Below are 21,556 nucleotides of genomic sequence, written 5' to 3'. Positions count from 1 at the left end.
GATTTTGAATTTTGTTGATGATTATTAGCCATTTGTGCATGAATTATTCCAAATTTATATGTTTACCCCTAAATTTAACAGCAAGGGAATGAAAAACTAAACAAAAGACTACATCTAACAAAAACAAATTTGAGTCTAAATCATGTCACAAAAATCATTTAGAACAAAGTAAAAGAAATAAAAAAAAAAAATCACCATAATCAATGACTATTTTAGATATTAACTCAAATAAAAATCCATCAAAGTATTTTTCCCATTGAAACAACCCAAGCAAAAAGCTATAACCATTCCAAACCAAAACTACTACATTAACATCTTACCCATAAACCCTTGTAAGATTTACACCACACTTGGCAATAGATCTAAGCAAAAAGTGGGCAGTCAAAATTGCAGTTGTTATATTATAGACCGCGGTACATAATCGATTATGCACCGCGGCCCATATACGGCGCCGTTTCTTTAAGTAAAGAAACGGCCCGCCGTTAGAGTTAACGGAGTCCGTTTGTTTGGTGTATTAAACACCAACTGACACTACAGTATATCCAAACTGACACTGCAGTTATATCAAAATGATACTGTAATTATAGTGAAATGAAACTGCAGTGTATATAAAATGAAACTGTAATTGTGTTCAACTAAAATTGCAGTGTATACAAAATGACACTGAATAACAGAGTTACTTTTTGTAAAAAGGTGCGAAACGGCGGAAATAAACACGGTTAATTTTCATTTAAAAAAAAAAAGACAGCGCGGTGCATGCACCGGTAATATAATTTGCCTCAAAATTGCACAACAATCAACCTTCATCTTAGGCCCTCTCCCCACGAATCCTCCTAGCAAGCTGGATATCCTTGGGCATAATGGTGACCCTCTTAGCGTGAATCGCACAGAGATTGGTATCCTCGAACAATCCGACAAGGTAAGCCTCGGCCGCCTCTTGAAGCGCCGCCACCGCGCTGCTCTGGAACCTGAGATCCGTCTTGAAGTCCTGAGCGATTTCCCTTACCAGCCTCTGGAACGGAAGCTTTCGGATCAGAAGCTCAGTCGACTTCTGGTATTTCCTGATCTCCCTCAGCGCCACCGTCCCCGGCCGGAAACGATGCGGCTTCTTCACTCCGCCGGTCGCCGGAGCAGACTTCCTGGCGGCCTTGGTGGCGAGCTGCTTCCGTGGAGCCTTCCCTCCGGTGGATTTGCGGGCGGTCTGCTTGGTACGAGCCATCTGAACAATTAATTGATGAGAGAGAGAGAATATAGAGAGAGAAATTGTATGTATAGGTTATGGTTTTCTTTGAACAGAGTGGGGAGTATTTTATAGGGATTGAGGGCGGGAGCGAAGAGAATTTTCAGAGGTGGTTTGAAATTTGGGGATTTTGAAGGTGAGTATGAACCGTAGATTGAGGGAAAGTTTTAATGGTCAGGATTGGGCATGAAATGGAGAGCCGGATAGTGATCCGTGTGAAGATGCTTAAGCGAATGATGTTACGACGCGTCACTTTTGGTGTTTTATTTTCGCGCTTGCTATCTTCCTGAAAAGTGAAAACGGCAGCACAAAATTTTGAATGGATTGCGATATACTCCGTATATGTCTATTTTAGTATGCTATAATTCATTTTTTATTTTTTATTCTTTTTACATCTACATCTACAATTTTAATAAGAGTCAATAATATTACGCCTTTAACGAGAATAAAAAATATTAGTGTAATAATTTATTCAAATAAATGGTTGATATTATTTATGTTTACTTATTCTTTATGGTTGCTTAGATATTAAGTTCAGTAACCTTTTCGGTTTTTGTTCTTACAGAATGTTCCACTTTACATCTAATTTGCTTTAGTTTGTTGTTCTCGCATTGACATGCATTTAGGTGTAAAATGGATAGTTTTCTAAGATTTATAAACATGTATTTACTTATCTTTAGTATCAAAGTTAAATGTCAATTTAGTGGTCAGAATATGAATTTATCTTTCTAAATAATTGAGGTGATATTTATATGCTTGTTTCATATTTATATTTTAGTGGAATATATGGCCAGTGTGTATGTATTATTTGTAATGTTTGTTGTTTCTTACATAGATTCTTGAAGAGCATTTAAGTAAAATGGATGCTCAAATAACTTACATTGATTTGTGAATTATAATATGTATATTCACATCAATTTTCATATTAACAATTTTTTTTTTTTATGTGAGCAAACTATTTCATAACATTTTTTTAATATTTGTGAATGATCTAGTATGATTGTTTTTTTGTAATATCTTGTTGCAAATGGAAAGTTGAAAATGCAACTGTGGTAGAACCACTACTATCTTCTTTTATTTTTCTTTTTCTTTTTTAAAGAAAATGGAAATGGCATATGAATTGAAAGTGCTTATAGATTGAAGACTCATTCCACCTTATTGACATGAAAACAACAAAGTACTTAAATTCATAATATTTACTTCAACTAGTAATATTTAGTAAACTTAGAAACCAAAACAATTTTGAATTTTTAGCTACACTCTAATGGCACAAAAAAAAAAAAAAAAAAAAAAAAGTGTTTGTAAAACTCAACGATTAATTAATTATTTAATACAAAATGATATAAATAAAAATTGACTAAAATGTCCCTCAATAATTTGGAAATTTAAAATGCATTATTAATATTAACATAATTTGCTAGTGATGGACTAAAATTGTCACTTTACACATAATTAAATGGGAAAATCTTTGTATACTAATAATTCATAGACTGGGTCTATAATATATGAATATAATTGATGGACTAAAACTGTTATTTTCCCTTAAAATAATCTACCTTTTAAGAAACTAATAAGATTCCTTACAAGTTTTGGAAATACAGGATACTTTCTTATTAGTACTTGAAAGTGTGGGAGTGTTTTTACAAAAGTAGCTTTGCTAACATATTAGAAAATAAAAATAGGTCCTAAAATGATAGAATTTATTGTCATTTGACTATACACATAACAATAGTGCTTATCGATTATTAGTGTACGGATCTCATAATACGAATATACATAAGAACATGATAATTGAATCGAAAGATGCATTATTTTTGCAATTGTATTTCCATATAGATCCAATGAGTGACCTAGTACGTCAAAATGGACATTCAACATGGTTGTGGATAAGGGTTATAAATATCACAATCGATCATATGAACTCAATAACTGTTTATTAGGCTTTGCTCCATCACATACATTAATTCCAAAGATAATAAATCATAATTGAAGTAAAGTAATCAAGGAGCAAATGTTTTGACAAAATAAAATACAAGAAAACAATTAAATCAATTTGAAGACTCTTCCATAATCCTTGCCAAAGACTCCAAATTTTCAACATAACTTTGAAGCTCTTCAAGGCTCATGGAATCTAATTCCTCGTCTGGCAATAACTCAAAAAGATGATAATTGAAGTCAGGACCAACATCATCCCTCAAGTAACTGTCGATAAGCATTCTGTCTGAGGTTGTTATCTTCCTCCTAAAAATGAATATAGCAAGCATTTTATTTCTACGTGTTCTTCGCAACAGTCTTGTCATGTTTTGTATGTGGTTTTGAGTGTGTAATGGGGCTATAGCCTTTGTGATACTTTGCGGTGTGACAATCATAACTCTTGGAGGCCTATTTATAGCTCCTAGGAGACCCGATAAAATTTTGGTTTTAGTAAGTGTCGTGACATGTGAGAATTGATAAAGAAAATGAATAAATTGAAAATAAAATTTCCAATTTTGGATTGATTTCATTGCATTGGTAGATATTATTTTAAATATCATTTGATATTATTTTTTTTATTTCACTTTATTGATTTTTTAGAACGAATATTTAAAATTACTTTTGAATATAGTCAATTTAGGAAAAATAAATATAATTTTTTTTATAAATATAATATGTATGATATCTTTTTACCTTTAATACTTTGAAAATTTTGTATTTTTAGATATAACATAACTAAAAATATTTGAACTAATAACCAATTGTAGTAACCCAAAATAATAATTTGGATTCTAATTGTTAATTCAGATAAATTGAGTAGTGTTTAAGTGCAAATGAATATCATGTTCGGATAAATAGATGAAAATATGAAATAGACAAGATCGATGACGTTGGATAGTAATTGTGTATATAGTATTATAGTTACGTTTAAAAATAGATAGGTAGGTAGGTAATTGGTAATGATGTAGTAGGGCAGTTAGTTGTGGTAGGAGTAAATGGTGGTAGGTGGTTGGGGTAAGTAGTGGTGGATATGTACTAAAGGCATATAGGTAGGTGGAGTAGAGATTTTTAAGTAAGTTTTTGCATTTGAAGAATTTTGAAAACAAGAAAAATGAGTTTTTCTAAATCATTGTAAAATTAAAAGAAAAAGAAAATTATCCAAATATTTTTTTCAGTCTCTTAGAAAATTGTTGGTCCCAAAAGGGTATGGTAAAAGTCTAGAGGGGTGAAAAGACTTTTAAACCAAATTTGAATTTAGCTAATGCAATAATAAAATCAAAACACTTAACCAATTTGTCAGTGTCTTATGCACAATGAAATATAAAATACGTTTAGTGATTGTGTCACGTGTAATTCACATTAATATCATGCATGCAAAAATAACTAAAGTAAAGCAATAAAGAACACATGAAATTATAGTGGTTCGGAGGTGTATGTAATCCTCCTATTCTACTCTTCCCCTATCTCCAAGAGGAATTCACTATATCCACCATTCATTGGTTACAAGATACATTGAATTTGTGATCTAGTTCTTTGATCACCAAGCTCGTACTAATCACGCCCAAACTAGTGTCTCTAGCACTGCAACCAAGATTTCACAACTCCGTGCTACTTTCCTCTATCTATACTACGGTAGAGAAACAACCAAGATTTCACAACTCCGTGTGACAATCCTCTATCTACACTCCGGTAGAGAAACCACTTATCTTGGGAAAACAAGATTTTGTTTGCTTTCAACTTGGAGACTTCTGGATGGATTCTTCAATGAATGACAAGTCTCTCAAAGATGAAGATTTAGCACACTTGAATATTTCTTTGTAAGCTCTGAAACACTTGTTATTTTTCTCACTTGTAGTTCGCATGCACAATTGTATAGAATTCCTTGAGTGATTCGTGTCTTGCTTCTTCAGCTCTTCATCCTTACATATGGGTTTGATAATTTGTCCATTGGAAAAAGACAATCTCAAATTTTTTAATCTTGTCAGCTAGTCTTGTAGAGTAGAAAAGCTAACTTTGCAGGCTTTATCTTATTTTTAATGTTGCGAGACAATAAAAAAATATTCAGCTGCTATTTGAGCTCAAAGTCTACGCAAATATGCTCTTCAATTTAATTTGATGAAGTCCACGCCATATTGGTAATTTAGTCTTCAATATTTGCTCCAATCTATTGGACATGAAATGGATAGCCAGATGGTGATCTGTGTAAAGATGCTTAAGCAAATGGTGTTACGAAGCATCACTTTTGGTGTTTTATTTTCGCGCTTGCTATGTGTCTTGAAAAGTGAAAACGGCTAAACAAAATTTTGAATTGATTGCGATATATACCGAATAAAAATTTCCCGGCATATCTTTGTCTAATTGTTATAACTTGATTTTTTTTTTAAAGAAGTTATGACTTAAATTATAGGACATATAGTGTCAATATTCAATAAAATATATGTTCATTTTAGTATGTTATAATTCATTTTTATTTTACTGAATATTTATTTTTAATAAATCTATTCGTCTTGTTTGACACTCAATTGTTAGTAGTTAACAACTTGTATTAGTAGTTAACTAATTGTGTTAGTTGGTTTAATCAGATACTAGATATTCATGAAAAAGTAGTTGGTAACATTAGCTATTAATTTTAGCTGATATCATGTGAAATGACTTTAGAGAATATACATTTGTTCTACAATAATAATAATTTATTAATCATTAATAATTACATATAAATAAAATTAAATTTTAATAATTATTTTTATAATAATAAAATAAAAATTAAAGAACATAATAAAAATATATTATGTTTCACTAAAATATTAAAATTTAAAATAAAATAAGAAATTGTGTGTTAAAAAAATCATAAAATTTTAAAAATACCAAGCATCTTTTTTCTATGAGTTTTTAGCAATAGTCTTGTCATGCTTTGTACATTGTTTTGAGCATGTAATAGAGAGCTATAGCTTTTGTGATACTTAACTATGCGATAATGGTACGTATGTAACTCTTTGTGACCTATTTGTCCCAAGCACTATAAAGTTTTCATCCAGGGGACATGGTACAAATTCAGTCCAGAGGTTATTAATGACTTTTGTAGACTTGAGGCACTGGATCCCCTCAGCTCATTATTACTTAGTGACTAAAGAACTAGCTGCATTTCTGTATCGAATTAGCACCAAGCAAGGCCTTGATATGGGAAAGATCATTTTTGACCACATCCGTTCATTCATACATCCCAGAGAGCAAAAGGTAGAATTGCCTTACCCAAATCTTATCTTTGTTGTTCTCATTGACCCCCAACCTGCCCTCGTTATTATGAGTGGAAGATATACTCCTGCAGTATGAGTTCCTTTGACTATTAATATGACAAAAAAGGGGGAGTAGTAGTATCATATTGTGGGGGAGTAATTACTTGGTTACTTTAATTTGGACAACATATTTTGTTACTTAGTTTACAGACCGCACTGGTTTATGTGCGTTGATTACTTCATTACTTAGGTCTGTAAAGTCTAAACAATTGTCCTTTGGAAAGGACTTTATCAGTATGCTTTTATTTAGTAACTGCTCTTAGTTTTTATTGTTTGGTTTACCTATATTTGTTTTTTTTTTGTCGAGTTATTTTTGCCAAATAATAGCCAAAAGGGGGAGTTTGTTACTGTTTAAATGTTGTAAACCTCAACTTATAATTGACTTTATTATTATGCCAAATTAGATAGGTTAGATCAGTGTCAGTTAGTATACTAAGTGAATACTTGATGGAACATACACTACAACAGAGCCTTGGAAACTAGCGGTTAGGCTTCACCGACTTATCCGAGATTACCTTGCAGAGCAGTTACATCACTTGATTGATGTGGGCTTAATTGTACATGTTTCTCTTGTTAGTTTGAATTTATTTGTTGGGTTTAAGTTCATGAAAATGTTACTTTAAATGGTCCAATGGCACCAAGTTACTCCCTTATAAGGGAGGTTGTGGGATCGAGCATCTGGAGGCGATACTAGCTTGAGAAAGTAGTTATGAACAGATATTGCAATGTAATAGAGTCAGCAGTATTAAAAAAAGCATATTCCATTGCTTTCTTATGAATATATGGTTTTATACTTGTTTTGAATGTTTTACGGTGTTTGATAGTGTTTTAGAACCATTGTAGATCAATTGCAAAGGCAAGGGGAAGTCCTACGACAAGTTTGGAGCCAAAATAGGCTAAGGATGCTGAAATTGAGGATTCGACGCATCGAGTTGGGAACTTGATGCGTCCAAAATTTCCAGTAGCATTACGGTTCGAGATCAGCAAGACTCGACGCGTCGAGAAGTTTAAGTAGCGGTCAGAAAAGTCGACGCCAAAGACTCGACACATCGAGAAATTCCAGTATGTTGTGGATTTGGCGAAGCTGAAGGCTCGACGCGTCGAGAGGTCGATTTTGGCATATTCCAATTTTGCGCGGAAACTTCCTAATTTTCCCCCGCTTGGCTCCCGCTATAAAAAGCCCATCTTCCCTCAACCCTAGAGACATTTAGCTGCGTTTTGAAGACAAGAAAGAGAGATCAAGAGCTACAAGTTGCCTTGGGAAGAAAGAAGAAACACTAGGAAGATTTGGGAGAATCATTTCGTTTATTCTTTTACTTTCTTTGATTGCTTGTAAACTTTTTTTAATATTGCTATGAATATTTTAGCCATGCTTGGCTAAAACACCTTAGATATTCTTGGGTAAAAGTGTTTATGAACCTATGTGCCTAGTTCTCATATTCTTCAATATATTTATGTTTGGGTTTTATATCTTGTGTTGCAATTGTGTTCTATTTTTTTGATGCTTGTGATTAATGGCCATAATTACTTGTTTCATAGCTATCTTTATGTACGGGAGTTAGGGTATAATTGAGAGCACCCACAATTGCACTTAACTATTGCACCTTGGGAGAGAGCATATTTGTTAAGGATTTAATTCTTGACTATTGCACATTGGGAGATGGCTATTAGTTGAGAATTTATTATGAATGCTTGCTCTTACATTGTTGAATGTTTATATCACGGGAGTGAATATTCACTTGTATCGTTTTAGGTTGGAGATTATGGGAGTAACTCTTTCCCTTGTTTGCATTCTCACATTTGGTTAAACTCAAATTTGATATTGCACTTTGGTTTGACACTAGGCGATTAAACACTTGAATCCCAAGAATCTCATTCTCTCTCTATTGTTTTCACAAACCTGCTACTTTGCTTTTTAAATTATTTTTACAATTAATCAATCATCCATGATTTTCGTTAGGATTAGCTTCACAAGAATAAATTAGTAACTAGTGCTTGATACACCCCGCTTCCCTGTGGATCGATAACCCGATACTCCGGATAATTATTTGCTTGAGAAATATACTGTGACCAGTTATTTTACAAGAAAGTCCTCATCTCTTGATATACCTCAAATGGTAAGACAATAATCTTCTACATGAAATATCTTTAAAGATTACTTGTCTTTCAAGAGTCAAAGTTTATATATAGAGAGATTATTCAAGGAACAATATACAAGAGATAATGGTTAACATTTAAATAAAGGAAACTCTCTTTGTGCTCTAAACAGTTTACTCTGACATATCTTTTTCTCAAGACTTAATGCTCAGAGTGTAAAAAGAAACTTGAGAAGAAACACTTTGAAGCTAAATCAGTGGACCGTATTCCATGCAACTGCGGTACAGTGAAAAGTGAGTCAGCGAGATGGACAACAACAATGCGACTCTCCAAAAAAGGACTTCCTGGACTAATGATTGCACAAATCTCCGCCTTCGGCAATCTCCTATAGACTCTACAGATTGGGTTACTACTATGTGGCACACATTGGGTGAGATTCGCTTTCTCCTACCTTCTGTATGAATTGTTGTTGAAATAGTAGATTGGACGCACTGATGGTGGTCCCCCCGATGTAGATACAGATTATATCAAACTGGGTAAACAATACCTTGTGTCATTTACTTTTTGCATGTTTAATTTCTGCACTTTATTGTATACTGTTGCAATAACTAGTAGAACACATATTTAGGGTTTTGCGATAAGAATGATCTCTTAGATAATTAAGTTAGAAAGTTAACCAGTAATACAGAATATCACATATACACGAAATTACAACTTCAATATTCATTGCCCTTAGGCTGTCAAAATATCATTTCTCAAATATAACTCCATATCATTACCATAATCATACATTTTCTCAAAAATAAATTTCCAAAGTAGTAATTTTCAAAATAGTAATTTTCTCAACCATAGCACTTCCAATTCATATAACATTTATATAACAACTATCAAGAAACCTCCTCAACAATACTTAAAATATTTTCCATAAGTGTTTTTCCAAAACCATAACACAAAACATCACACAATAATGCAACACTGCTTGGACTCACGAGTCCAAAGGGACCTATGAAGAAGTCCCGCGGTCAGGGCCTTGTGACGGGACTATCTAGTCCAACCACGAAGTCCCGTGGCCTCACGGGCTTGGGTGGCGGGACTAAAGATCCTGCCACATGAGCCCGTTTGTGACACCCTGTAATCCAAATTCGATTAAGGGATTAATTAAGTAATTAATCCTAATTCAATTGGTAATTTAATTACTTAAATTCTTGAAAATTCAATAGTCGGGGACTAGTAATTGATAGGGCTGTCAATGCGGGCCGGCCCGCCCCATTAGGCCCGCCCCACTGCGGGTTTTTTTTGCGGGCTGGCCCGCGAGCTGGGAGATACCCAACCCAAGCCCGCCCCACGCGGGCTTGCGAGCCCTGTGGGCTAGCCCGCGGGCTTTTGCTAAATAAAAAAAAATATTTATTTAAATTAAACTTCCTATATATATAATATAATAATAGAAATAAAAGCATTCAAATGATTCAATATTGTAAAAGTTCACACTTCACACCACAATCTATCAATTCACAAATCCATAATCTTAAAAATTTAATACATATCAAAGCCAAACATCATAATAATATAGTGTCTTAAAATCCAAACATAACAAATAACAACAATATTGTCTTCAATTCAATCCACTCAAGTCTTCAAATTAGTGTCTAAGTAATGATAGTGACCTCTAAAAACTCGGATGGAACTGGGACAATTTCTTCAACACCATTAACATCGTCATCATCTATACATTAACCATCATTTAAAATAATCAAAACATAATAACCATAATAATTGAATCATAAGAAAATAAAAAATTTTGAAGTAAAAATCAGATTTACCATGATCCGGGGGTTCAAAACCGCGTATCCAATTGCGAGCACAAAGCAAATCTTGAACGTTTGAAGGAAGCATACAATTTCGGTATTTGTTCAACACACGACCTCCTATACTAAAAGCTGATTCCGATGCCACAGTAGTGATAGGAATACTTAATATATCGCATGCCATGTAAGATAACTCACCGAAGCGATGCTTATTTTCCTTCCAAAAGTTCAAGATATCCATATCAGCAAACATCTTCATGTCCTTCTGCGGTTCATCCAAATACAAATCCAATGCTGATTTTCCATTATCAACATCATCTTGGTTACAATATTGAACAAACTCCTATATCATTTATAAGTATAAAAATATTAAAAAGTGTTTTATAACAATATATAATAAAAGAATAAAAGAATAAAAGAATAAAAGATTAAAAGAATGACAAAAATGACATAAAAATAACAACTTACATCAATCATTTTATCACTTGATTCTTCTATTGTTGCATTTTCACATGGAGGAGTGGTCAAAGTTGAAGAACTAGGAGCCGCGGTCATTGACTTGCTTTTATATGCTTCAAAGAGCATATACAACTTGCTTTACACATAATCCGACTTTTGCTTGTAAGTATTTGGATCCAATTTTTTGAAGCAAAAATCCAAAAGTTTAAATTTCATTCTTGGATCAAACACCGCTCCCATAGCAAGAATAACACTATATTGTTCCCAATATTTTTGAAACTTTACTCTCATGCTACTATCCATGTTTCTAAGAACTACATCTTCATTATTCAAATTTCTTTTCAACAAAAGCTCAATTTTCCATACTTGCATGAAGTATAAGTTGGAAGTAGGATAAGTTAAACCCGAAATCAATTTTGTAATTTCATTAAAAGGCATCAAAAATTCACAAATCTTTTCACCCCTAGCCCACTCCTCATTTGAAGGACAATGCTTATAATGAGTGTCAAGCAAGTGAAGACTACTAAAAGCACGTCGGTACTTAATAGCACTATCAAGCATCTTATAAGTTGAGTTCCATCTAGTGGGCACATCTGTTAACAAACCAATTTTAAGTTGAAGACCAACTGTCTCAACACATTCTTCAAACACTTTCATCCTCCCCTCCGACCCTTTAACATATTTCACACTATCTCGAATTTTATTCAAAGCATCACCCACCACTTTCAACCCATCTTGCACAATAAGATTCAATATATGTGCAGAACATCTCACATGAAAAAATTCCCCATTACACAACAAATCCTTTTGCAAACATAGTTGTCCTTTCAAGATATTTTGCATAGTATCGTTAGCAGAAGCATTATCCAAAATAAGAGAAAACAATTTTTTCTCTATTCCCCACTCTTTTAAACATTCTAGAAGCTTCTTAGCTAACTGAACACCAGTATGTGGGGGAAGTATAGCACAAAAGGATAATATTTTATTGTTTAACTTCCAATTACTATCAATATAATGAGCAGTTAAACAAATATATCCCTCAACTGTGCATGCTGTCCAAAGATCAGAAGTCAAACAAATTCAACTAGGAATTATTTTCAAGTTACTCTTCAGTTTCTCTTTTTCCTTCTCATAAAACTTATAAACATCTGCTATTGCTGTATTCCTACTTATGAATTTGTAATCAGAATTCAAATACTTGTGCAACTCTCTAATTCTCTTATATTCAACAAAAGAATACGGGAAATCATGTTCAATAATGCTCATGCTTATCATTTCACGGACCACATTATGATCAATTTTTTTGGCACGCAACTTTCCTTCATGATCAATTAACATAGAAACCACATCATTATATTTAGGCTTTACTTTACAAGAAACTAAATGACGGGATAAAGTTGATGTTCCATATTGGTGTGACCCCATCATATAATATTTATGACAATATTTGCATTTAGCCCTTTGTTTATCACCAATTTCAATTACATCAAAATGATTCCACACATATGAAGTTTGACGTCTTTTCGTACCTCTTTTTTGTGATTCTAAATTTTCAGCTTGTTCTGAAGGTTTAGGTGAAACCGGTCTGTCCCCGGCATATTAACTTCACAATCAACATTGATATAAGTGTTTGGAGAACTTTGCTGTTGAGAATCCATCTCCCTGCCATTAAAAAAATATTAAAACAATGTTAACTCAATGAGCTCTAATTTAACATGCTAATTTAACATTAACATGCTAATTTAACACAACTCTATTTAACAGTGTTGAAGCATGTTAGTTTAACATTCCTCTATTTGGGGGTAATTCAATTTCCCTAGTCCTAAAGATAATCTGATATCATATAGAAACTTCCAATATAAACTGGAAATTTGAGCCACAACTATTTTGAATATATCTAGAGGCTTGCTTGTAAGCTGTAAGCAATATATAGGAAATTGACTTCAACCCTTAAATATTATATATAAAAAAATTAAATATTAGCTAGAACTAGAAGTGTTCAATTTTTATTTGAATTATAAACTTTTCTATGCTTTCAAAAATTATCAGACAAATCCCAGGACAACTTACCCGAAACCCGAAGACTGACTCGGAGAAGAAGAAGAAATCAAATTAGTGGTGGACGGTGGGATCGGCGGAGGACGGTGGCGATCGGCAAGGACGGACGGTCGGCCGGTGATGGGTGAACGGCGGTGGGCGATTGGGCGGTGTTCAGTGTTCTGGCCTCTGGGTTCGCGAATCACAGAGAAGAGACGTGAGGTATGTAAGTTGTTTGTTTAATAAGAAATTATTTAGAAATTAGAATATATAAGGGAGTAAGGGGCGTAGGGTATAGAGTTTATTCTGATTTCTACTCAAAAAAGAATTAAAGGCTCAAGTTTTTTTTGTTTTTTTTTTTTAAGGCTCGGCCCGCGGGCTCGCCCGAAACCCGCGCGGGCCGAGCCCGTTAGGCCTGCATTTTTGCGGGCCAATTTTTTTTAAGGCCCTAACCCGCCTCGTAGTGGGGCGGATGCGGGCCAACTCGCGGGTTTTAGCCCACTTTGACAGCCCTAGTAATTGACTAGTTAACCTAAAGTCAAAAGTTGTACCTAAAGCTTTGAGAGTTGTTCCCTTGTTCCCTTACACATTTCATCTTAGTAAGGGTAAATAAGACATTTCCTTGGCAATAGTCTTTCAAGCTAACCTAGGAAGACACATTTCATTTCTTCAAACACACTCCAAGAGAAAAATCATAAGCTCTCTCTCTTCTCTCTAAAAGCTAGTTAGCTTTCTCTCCAAGCCACACCTATGGCTACCAAGATCTTTCAAGTTTGCCTTCAAGATTCTACCTTTAATACTTTTGAGCATCTAGGAGGGTAAGATCTCAGCTCCTCTTGTGTTTTTAGTGTTTTCTAAGGTATCTTTTTATAAAGGTGAAATCTTTATGTTGTTTTGGTGTGTTCTTGAAGTGGGTGTGGAAAGGGAACCTTGTTGAGAGCTTTGTGAAGTGTTTAAAGTGAAAGTTGAGTCTTCAAGAGGTAACCCATGCTCTACAAAATCTATTTTGATTACCTATTTGATGATTCTTGGATTCTACATGTGATTTTGCTATGAAATGTGAGTGTTTATGCATTGTCTTGTGAAAATGCATATCTAGTGCTTGTTATTAGGGTTCATGTATGCCATTCCTTGGCTATTCCTTTGATTCAAGTAATTTTGTTGTATTTGGTGAGATTTGACATGTTTTGGACTTGAATTTGAGCTTGGTGTTGAAAATCCCCGAAGGGATATTTTGGTACAGGTTGGTGTACTCGCGGGCGGAACGGCGGGCAGTGGCCTACCCGCCGCCCCACCCGCGGGGTACATGGCCGGTGGGTGTTGTACCCGCGGGCGGAACTACGGGTGGGGGTCCACCCGCGGGGAACAATGTTGACTTGTTTGGGGATTTGTTCCCCGTGATTCTTTTGACTCGGTATTTGGTCTTTTGACTTCCCGATGTTCTTTTGTGGAACTATTTGAGCGTCTTCTTGATGTTTCGTATGTCTAGAACCATATGGTAGGAATCCATGTAGGTTTTGGTGTCTTGAATCGTGCTAAGTGTTCAACATTGTGATTCGTTGAACCGTGATGGGTCTTGTGTGTTCTTCGGAACTACGTTTGGTTTACCCGTTTGATAAGCATGCTAGTTCGGTGTTTAAATGCTAGCATGTGTGTTGTTTGTCCTTTCCTATTGTTGATGATGACTTGTGTTAATCATCGTTGTTGTTGGACTGTGATCCATTCCTTGATTGAGTATGGTTTCATATCTTCGTTGTGATCCATTGATTAATTCCTGTTGTGGTGTGGTGTGTGTGGCTGTACCTGGATTGCACGATTAATGGTATGGGACATTAGTCACCAAGGTACGACAGTGGTCCTCGTGGTGGCCATGACGCGATTATGGAGTTTGTGACCTTTGTGTAAGGTTCACGTATTTCTTGGGTGGCATGTGTTGCCATGTGTGTGATTGGTACCCTCATGTACTATGAAATCGGTGGTCTTGTTGGTGGTTGTTGGTGGGGGACGACGGTCCCAGGAGGGAAAAGGTTAGACTTGGATGTACAGAGGTCCTGGAGGTAATGGTTGGAACTAGACATAAGGTTGGGGGTAGCCATAAGGTTGGAATCGGGCATAAGGAAGGCATCTCAATTCGTGATGGGTGATGTCACGAAAGCTTGTGTAGCCGTTGTTGTGTGTTTCTCTATTTGTGAAGTGTGTTGTCACAAAGGCAATGTGTTGTCGATGGTTGTGTCTTTATTCTCTTGTGTTATGCATGTCGGGTGTTAATCTACTGTGTGATGGTAGATTATGCCTTGAACCGTTCTTATGTGTCGTTGTACTTCTTATTGTCTTGGGATGTGTTCCCTTATCTTTATTGTGAGTGCAAAGAGTCTCGTGTTTGACTTCTGCTCTTGGTTTTGAACTTATATATATATATATATATATATATATATATATATATATATATATATATATATATATATATATATATATATATATATATATATATATATATATTCCGTTTCGCAAATGATTTTACATACATATATCCTATCTATGTATGATATTTCACATGTATTGATGGGTTACCAGCATTGTTCGTTGACCAGGCGTCATCCCATATTTTATGTGTTTCTTTCAGGTGATGAGTAAACGAGAGCCCAACCTGTTAGCTTAGATCCCTTTATTTTGAGACGTTGTGGCCTGTGTGACAAAGTTAAACATTAGTACTCCTGTTTCTGAATGAATTTAGATTGTGGATTATGCAGATGTTTCGCCTGTGCGTTCACCTTTGGGTGAGCGTGTCATAGCACCCTTTATTTCCTATTTATATAATCCCTGTTTAGTCTTCCGCTGTGTATGATGTTATGACTAGTTATCTGCATGTCTAAGGCTTAATTTAGCATGGAAATTAGGGGGTGTTACACCGTTGCTACCACGAGCATGTCTGGCGGGGCTAGTGTAGCACCCCCGATTTTAGACAATAAACAAAGGTAATTAAAGCTTAAGGATAAAGATTAAACTAACATTAAGTAGTAAAAGATCGCCGAAGCTAACAGTCAATTGGGGAATGCTATGCCACATCTAACTAAACTATTAGATGCACAGGCAAAAAAGGCAAAGTACTTAATACCAAAACCGTCATAACATTCACATGTCTAAAGTCTAGGCACACATGCCACAATAACTAGACTAAGAGATAAAGGAGAGCTACGCTAAACTATGTCTTCTTCTAGCACGCTGGAACGAGAACTATTATGTACCTGTCAAACATAAGGGGTAGCACCCATTAACGAATAATGCTAAGTAACCCACTACTACGCGTTGAGTACTGTATAGTATAGATATAAGAAAATCATTTGAGACTTGAAATGCATAGATATAACTTAGCAACTCTAGTTTTAAAACAAGGAGTAGAGACAACGTATAACTCATCATAGAACACTCTCAATCAACTGACCATCAACTGTTAAACAATGGAATCAATCACAAGAAGACAATGATACAGATTCAACAATAAACATGGTACGATATTCAATAAACCATCATCAAGGTCACATAAGGAGATGCTCATAAGCAATGAATTTCAATAAACACAATCAAAGATCACTTTCACATCCCAACCTTTACTCCTCTCCATCTTTATAACAGTTCCAACCTGTACCTCCAGGCCACCCTGTACAACCAGTCCAACCTTATCCCTCCATATGGAGACTTAGCTCCTCCACCTGCTTTTCCTCCTACATTTCATTATATAACATATCACGTGATAGTTTATCGCCAATCATTTGAGCACGCAGCTCATATCCGCCAGCTTTTATACACATAGTCACACAATCATTGACATAGGATAATCAAGGCTCATCATTAGCCCGAATCAAGGAATAAACATGGCAATGTACAACATATGTACCAAATCACAACGATAGATTCAATCGAAAAACTCAAGAGAGAGTACGAAGGAAACATTTCAAGGAATACCACAATAACGAAAGGCTTCCAATTCAAAGGCTCACAATGATTGGTAACACAAGTCACCAATCCTCATCAAGACGGCAAGACAAATACGAGGTAAACACATACTAGTACCAACGAATCAACGTAACTAGCATGCAATTCAATCAAGACCATCAATAAGGCTCATACGAACAATATTCACTTCATATCAATCCAATGAATCACAAGATTGGATCATAAACATGATTCAAGACTCGCAAGTCCTATTTCGGTACTTAAGAGATCGTTCTAGACTTACAAAACATCAATCAAGACACACAAGTGCACAACGGTTCATCAAAACGGAGGCCAAAAGACAACGTACCAGTGGGTGGTCAACCACCCGCCACCTCCCCACCACGTACTCAGCGGGTGGTACCACGAGTGAGAAATCACCCGTGTACCCCACCCCCCCCCCCCGCCACCTTCACCACATGTACTTAGCGGGTGGAACGACGGGTGGCACACTGCCCGCGGGTACCGTCAACAGGGAGAAAATTTCCTTCGGAGAAAATTGCCAAAATGCACAAGTTCAAGTCCAAAACACCTCAAAACTCATATACAACAACAAGGGAACTTGAACACAAGAATAGCTCAAAGAATTGCATTTATGAACCCTAAATCACAAGCTCTAACATGCATAAACACAATATTATGCACAAATTCACTCAAGAACATCAAGAACATCAATAGATCATCAAGAAATCATTAATAGTAATATAAAATAGGTTTTGTAGAACATGGGTTACCCCCTTAACTTAGCAAACACCTTCAAGCAACACCACAAGCTCCTCTAGATCAACCTAGCAACTCACCCACCTCTTGATCTTCTACAAACTCCCAAAACCCAACAAGATAGAAGAAAGATTTAGAGAAAGAGGAAGGAATCTTGAATAGAAAAGTTAGAGAAGACTTGATCTTACCACTCCTAGGCTCAATGAAGTAGAAAGGTGGAATCTTGGTGGTTTTCCTTTGCAAGGCTGTGAGGGTTTTAGGGTAGCTTGGAGAGAAAGCTAAATTAAATATAGAGAGATGGAAAATTTATGAAATGGCTTGGAGTGTATTAGCTAGGGTAGGTTTTTAAGGTTAGAAATGGTGAAAAGACCAAAAGGGCCCCTTCTTCCCAAAAACAAGTTAGGAGAAAAACAAAGTTTAGAGTACAAGGAATAAAGCATAAGGTCTACCCATTGACAAAATTAAAATGCTAAGGGATTTGGTCAAACTAGGTCCCTTAACTAATTTCAAAGGGGAATTAAGAAAAGAATTGTAAGGCCAAAAGGAATTAATTAAGAAATTAATTCGGGTTTAAGGAGTGAATTTTCGGGGTGTCACAGCTAGAGAGCCCGCCACACTTGCCCTTGTCCTTCTCGCAAGGCTAGGTTACGGATCTCCTAGACCCGTGGCAAGTCCCCTAAGCTCAACGATGAATCTATAGAGGTCGTTTTGTTCTATGATTCTCAGGCCAAAACACATCTCAAAAACCTCCATACACAACACAAAACACATTTTCATCTTCAAATAGCTCATATATATATATATATATATATATATATATATATATATATATATATATATATATATATATATATATATATATATATATATATATATATACACACACACACACATATAAAATAAAATCTCAAATAGATTTTTGGGCTCAAACAAGAATATAATATAAAGTTAGTAAACTCATGAAATAGTTCTAGTTGGATTTTTTTACTAAACTAATTTGTTTTCGAATTATAAATAATGAAATATCCATAATTGTCAGAAATAGTTTTATCTTTCTGAGTATTTATATGAAAATAATATTATTCAAAATAACGGGGTATTACACAAGAGGTCTCATGGAGAGAACCTGCCACCTTGGACTAAGAAATTGGACAAGCAAATGAGAAATTGCTACATCTTTTCCTTCAATCAAGTTTTTGACAAATAGCGCAGTGTTGGTGATGAGAATGAACGTGAGAAGAAGAGATGAAGAGTTGAAGCTACTAAGCAAAGAATGAAGGAAAGATTTGATTCATTTTGAAGGATCACATGGGATCCAACTGATGTAACTCTCACCAGTGTAGTATTTGATATCCTAAGAAATAATTCAACTTCATTTGTTGATGGGATGAATACTGCTGAGTTGATTAGATGGTAGCGTTGTGGAGTGAGTGCAGGAGATGACATCCTTGAAGCCTTCAAGAATTATTCGGGTCTAAGGATTACCAACTTTTATAACTATCTGGTGGTGAGAGACAATATAGTGATCATGAGGAATCAAATAAACAGAATTTTGAACCAAGTAGCAGCAAAGGCAGAGAAATATCTAGAGGAGAAAGACCTCAAGCTGCGTAACGAATAATTTTTTATTGTAATATTTTTTTACTTACGCTTTTGTGCCTACTGAATGTAATTTGTAATAATTTTGGGATGATTAATAAAGAGACTTTCAGTGTGGGTTGCATAGTGTTTAAATATTCAGTTCTTTATGGGCTGAGTTGTAATGAAAATCCTTTTTTGGATGAAAACAACCTCATAATTTGGGTATAGGTTTTGACATCATCAAAAAGGGGGAAATTTTTAGAAACATTTTGTATTTAGATTTTGATGATACCAAAAGTTAGAAATTTTAGTCTCCAATTCTTTTATTCCTGCTCAACTTTCAAATAGTCTGATTAGTACCTCGAGCAGTAACAATTTGGTTAAACAAATCATCTGAATGATAACTCTAAAGGTCAAGTTTTGGTCAATCTCAACAAATAGTTCAAATAGTAACTCGAATGGTTACCTTTCAAATAGCTTGAGATGAAGACAAGAATGGTTGTAGATTGAAGATTCAAAGAATAAAAAACCGAATGATGAGGTCAACTATTCGTAACCGAAAGGTTGCAAAAATCGAATGATGGAAGGACTTACCTTTTGAAGTGTAAAGCGGACCAAATGGTGAAGTCAACCATTTATATCTGAGAGGTATACGAAAGAGTTAAGGTTCAAAGAGTTAATCTAGTTAACCATTCGAAAGGACTGCTCGAGACATTCTCTGAGTCAACAGTTCGAAACCTTAAAACCTTAGTTGAATATGTCCAAGACAAATGTGTCCTAGGAACACATCCCAAAGAATATTTTTCCTTAAAAGCCATGACATTTTGTGCAAAACAAAAATATATGTTCAGCACAAATTAAGTTACTAACAGCTGGAAAATCTAACAACTCACCTACCCTCCAAATTAGCATATATTCTTTACTCACTAGGTAATAGCCGTTTGAAATTGGTATCCCTCCAACGGACCTTTTCCAATACACCTATAAATACCTTCTCTTAAAGAGATAGAAGGGGATGTTCAATTAAAAATTTCCAAGTGTTCAAAGAAAAGTTTCACATTTAGTGACAAGTGAGAAAGAGAGACAAAGGTTCAAAGTTTACATCCAGATCTCAAGAGACTTGTGTTGCTCATTCGTGAAGATCAAGACATACAAAGCCAAAATCTCTTAGTTGGAGAAAGAAAAAACTTTTCTTCATATTTTGTAATCTTTACTCGGTAGTAGTAGAAAGATGCGGGGTATACTGATTATAGTAGAAAAACTTGTTGGAGTTCAAGGCCGACTTTGTGTTCATGGCTTATTGTACTAAGGGATAGTGCAATCCTCCTTAGGAGTTCCAAGGAGAATAGTGGAGTAGGTTGTGTTAGGTGAACCACTATAAAATCTCTCTCTCTCTCTCTCTCTCTACATGTTTTATTATACATTGCATATTATCTCAAGGAAACCTACTGTAACACCCCGAAATTTTTAAACTTTTGAAGCTTATATAATAAAGGTAAATTCTCATTAAAATCCCAAAACATAATATAAAGAGTACGGGGTGCTATGCCACACCTGAGCTATAGAACTCAGGTGCACAGGCTAACTAACTAATATCCTCAATAATGTAAATGCATAAGCATGGCACGCAGGCCGAAAGGAAACTATCTACTACTACGCTCCAAGACTCTAGCGCGCTCCAGTGTCTACTCCTCTGTGCCTGAAAGCCAAATATATTTGTTCAGCGAGAGATGCTGGTAACCCACTCCAACGCGTTGAAATACAATACATATAGATATATACATAGATATATGAAAAATCATTTCGAAGCATGAAGATATATCCTAAGAGACTCTAGCTTTCAAAACAGGGAATAGACTCGACAGATAGGGATAGGCGCAGCCAACAGTCATAATCAAGCATATACAATTCACAAATGTAGGGAACAGACTCGACAGATAGAGATAAGCACAGCCAATAGTCATAACCAAGCATATACGGTTTACTAGCATGTATCCTATGGTCACAATTTCATAACGTTTATAACCTCAAACCATCCATATCTCATCACATAGCACACTTTGTTGGCGCCACAGGACCAATCGCATGCCCATACATGAGGGTCAGCGCATATAGCTCTGACACGGCCCCGCAGCACCCTGCCCCGTATCACAACACGGAGGGGTCGATCGCAACCGACCGATGAACCGCAACTCATCATAATGTTTGATCGCAACCAAACAGTGGACCGCAGCCCAAGAGTAGTCATCTGACCGCAGCCAGGAATATGAATCGCAACTCATGTAAAACGTTTGATCGCAACCAAACGGTGGACCGCAGCCCGGGAGTGTAAATCTGACCGCAACCAGCTTCTGAAC

The 21,556-nt window shown here is 35.5% G+C and overlaps 1 protein-coding gene across 3 annotated transcripts; it reads right to left on the bottom strand.

The window, feature by feature from the left end:
* Positions 1 to 219: 219 nt before the first annotated feature.
* Positions 220 to 21,141, bottom strand: LOC109149372 (histone H3.2). 3 transcript variants are annotated; one of them, XM_019297116.1, is made up of 3 exons: positions 21,135 to 21,141; positions 6,147 to 6,156; positions 707 to 1,255 (listed from the first exon to the last, which is right to left on the bottom strand). In XM_019297116.1, exon 3 carries the CDS (start codon positions 1,217 to 1,219, stop codon positions 809 to 811), a length of 411 nt encoding a protein of 136 aa, XP_019152661.1. In that variant the 5' UTR covers positions 1,220 to 1,255; positions 6,147 to 6,156; positions 21,135 to 21,141; the 3' UTR covers positions 707 to 808. The 3 variants fall into 3 exon arrangements, with proteins under 3 accessions (XP_019152654.1, XP_019152669.1, XP_019152661.1); XM_019297109.1 differs by lacking the exons at positions 6,147 to 6,156; positions 21,135 to 21,141 and adding an exon at positions 220 to 387 and having other exon boundaries at positions 785 to 1,303; XM_019297124.1 differs by lacking the exons at positions 6,147 to 6,156; positions 21,135 to 21,141 and adding an exon at positions 220 to 387 and having other exon boundaries at positions 789 to 1,303.
* Positions 21,142 to 21,556: the final 415 nt, after the last annotated feature.

Source organism: Ipomoea nil, unplaced genomic scaffold (assembly GCF_001879475.1).
Source record: "Ipomoea nil cultivar Tokyo-kokei standard unplaced genomic scaffold, Asagao_1.1 scaffold0268, whole genome shotgun sequence".
Lineage (NCBI taxonomy): Eukaryota > Viridiplantae > Streptophyta > Magnoliopsida > Solanales > Convolvulaceae > Ipomoea > Ipomoea nil.
Note: the sequence above shows the minus strand (reverse complement) of the source record. Positions and strands in the feature narration are given on the sequence as shown.

Excerpts from the sequence above, each read along its gene's own strand:
- LOC109149372 (XM_019297116.1), bottom strand. The coding sequence starts at position 1,219 with ATGGCTCGTACCAAGCAGACCGCCCGCAAATCCACCGGAGGGAAGGCT.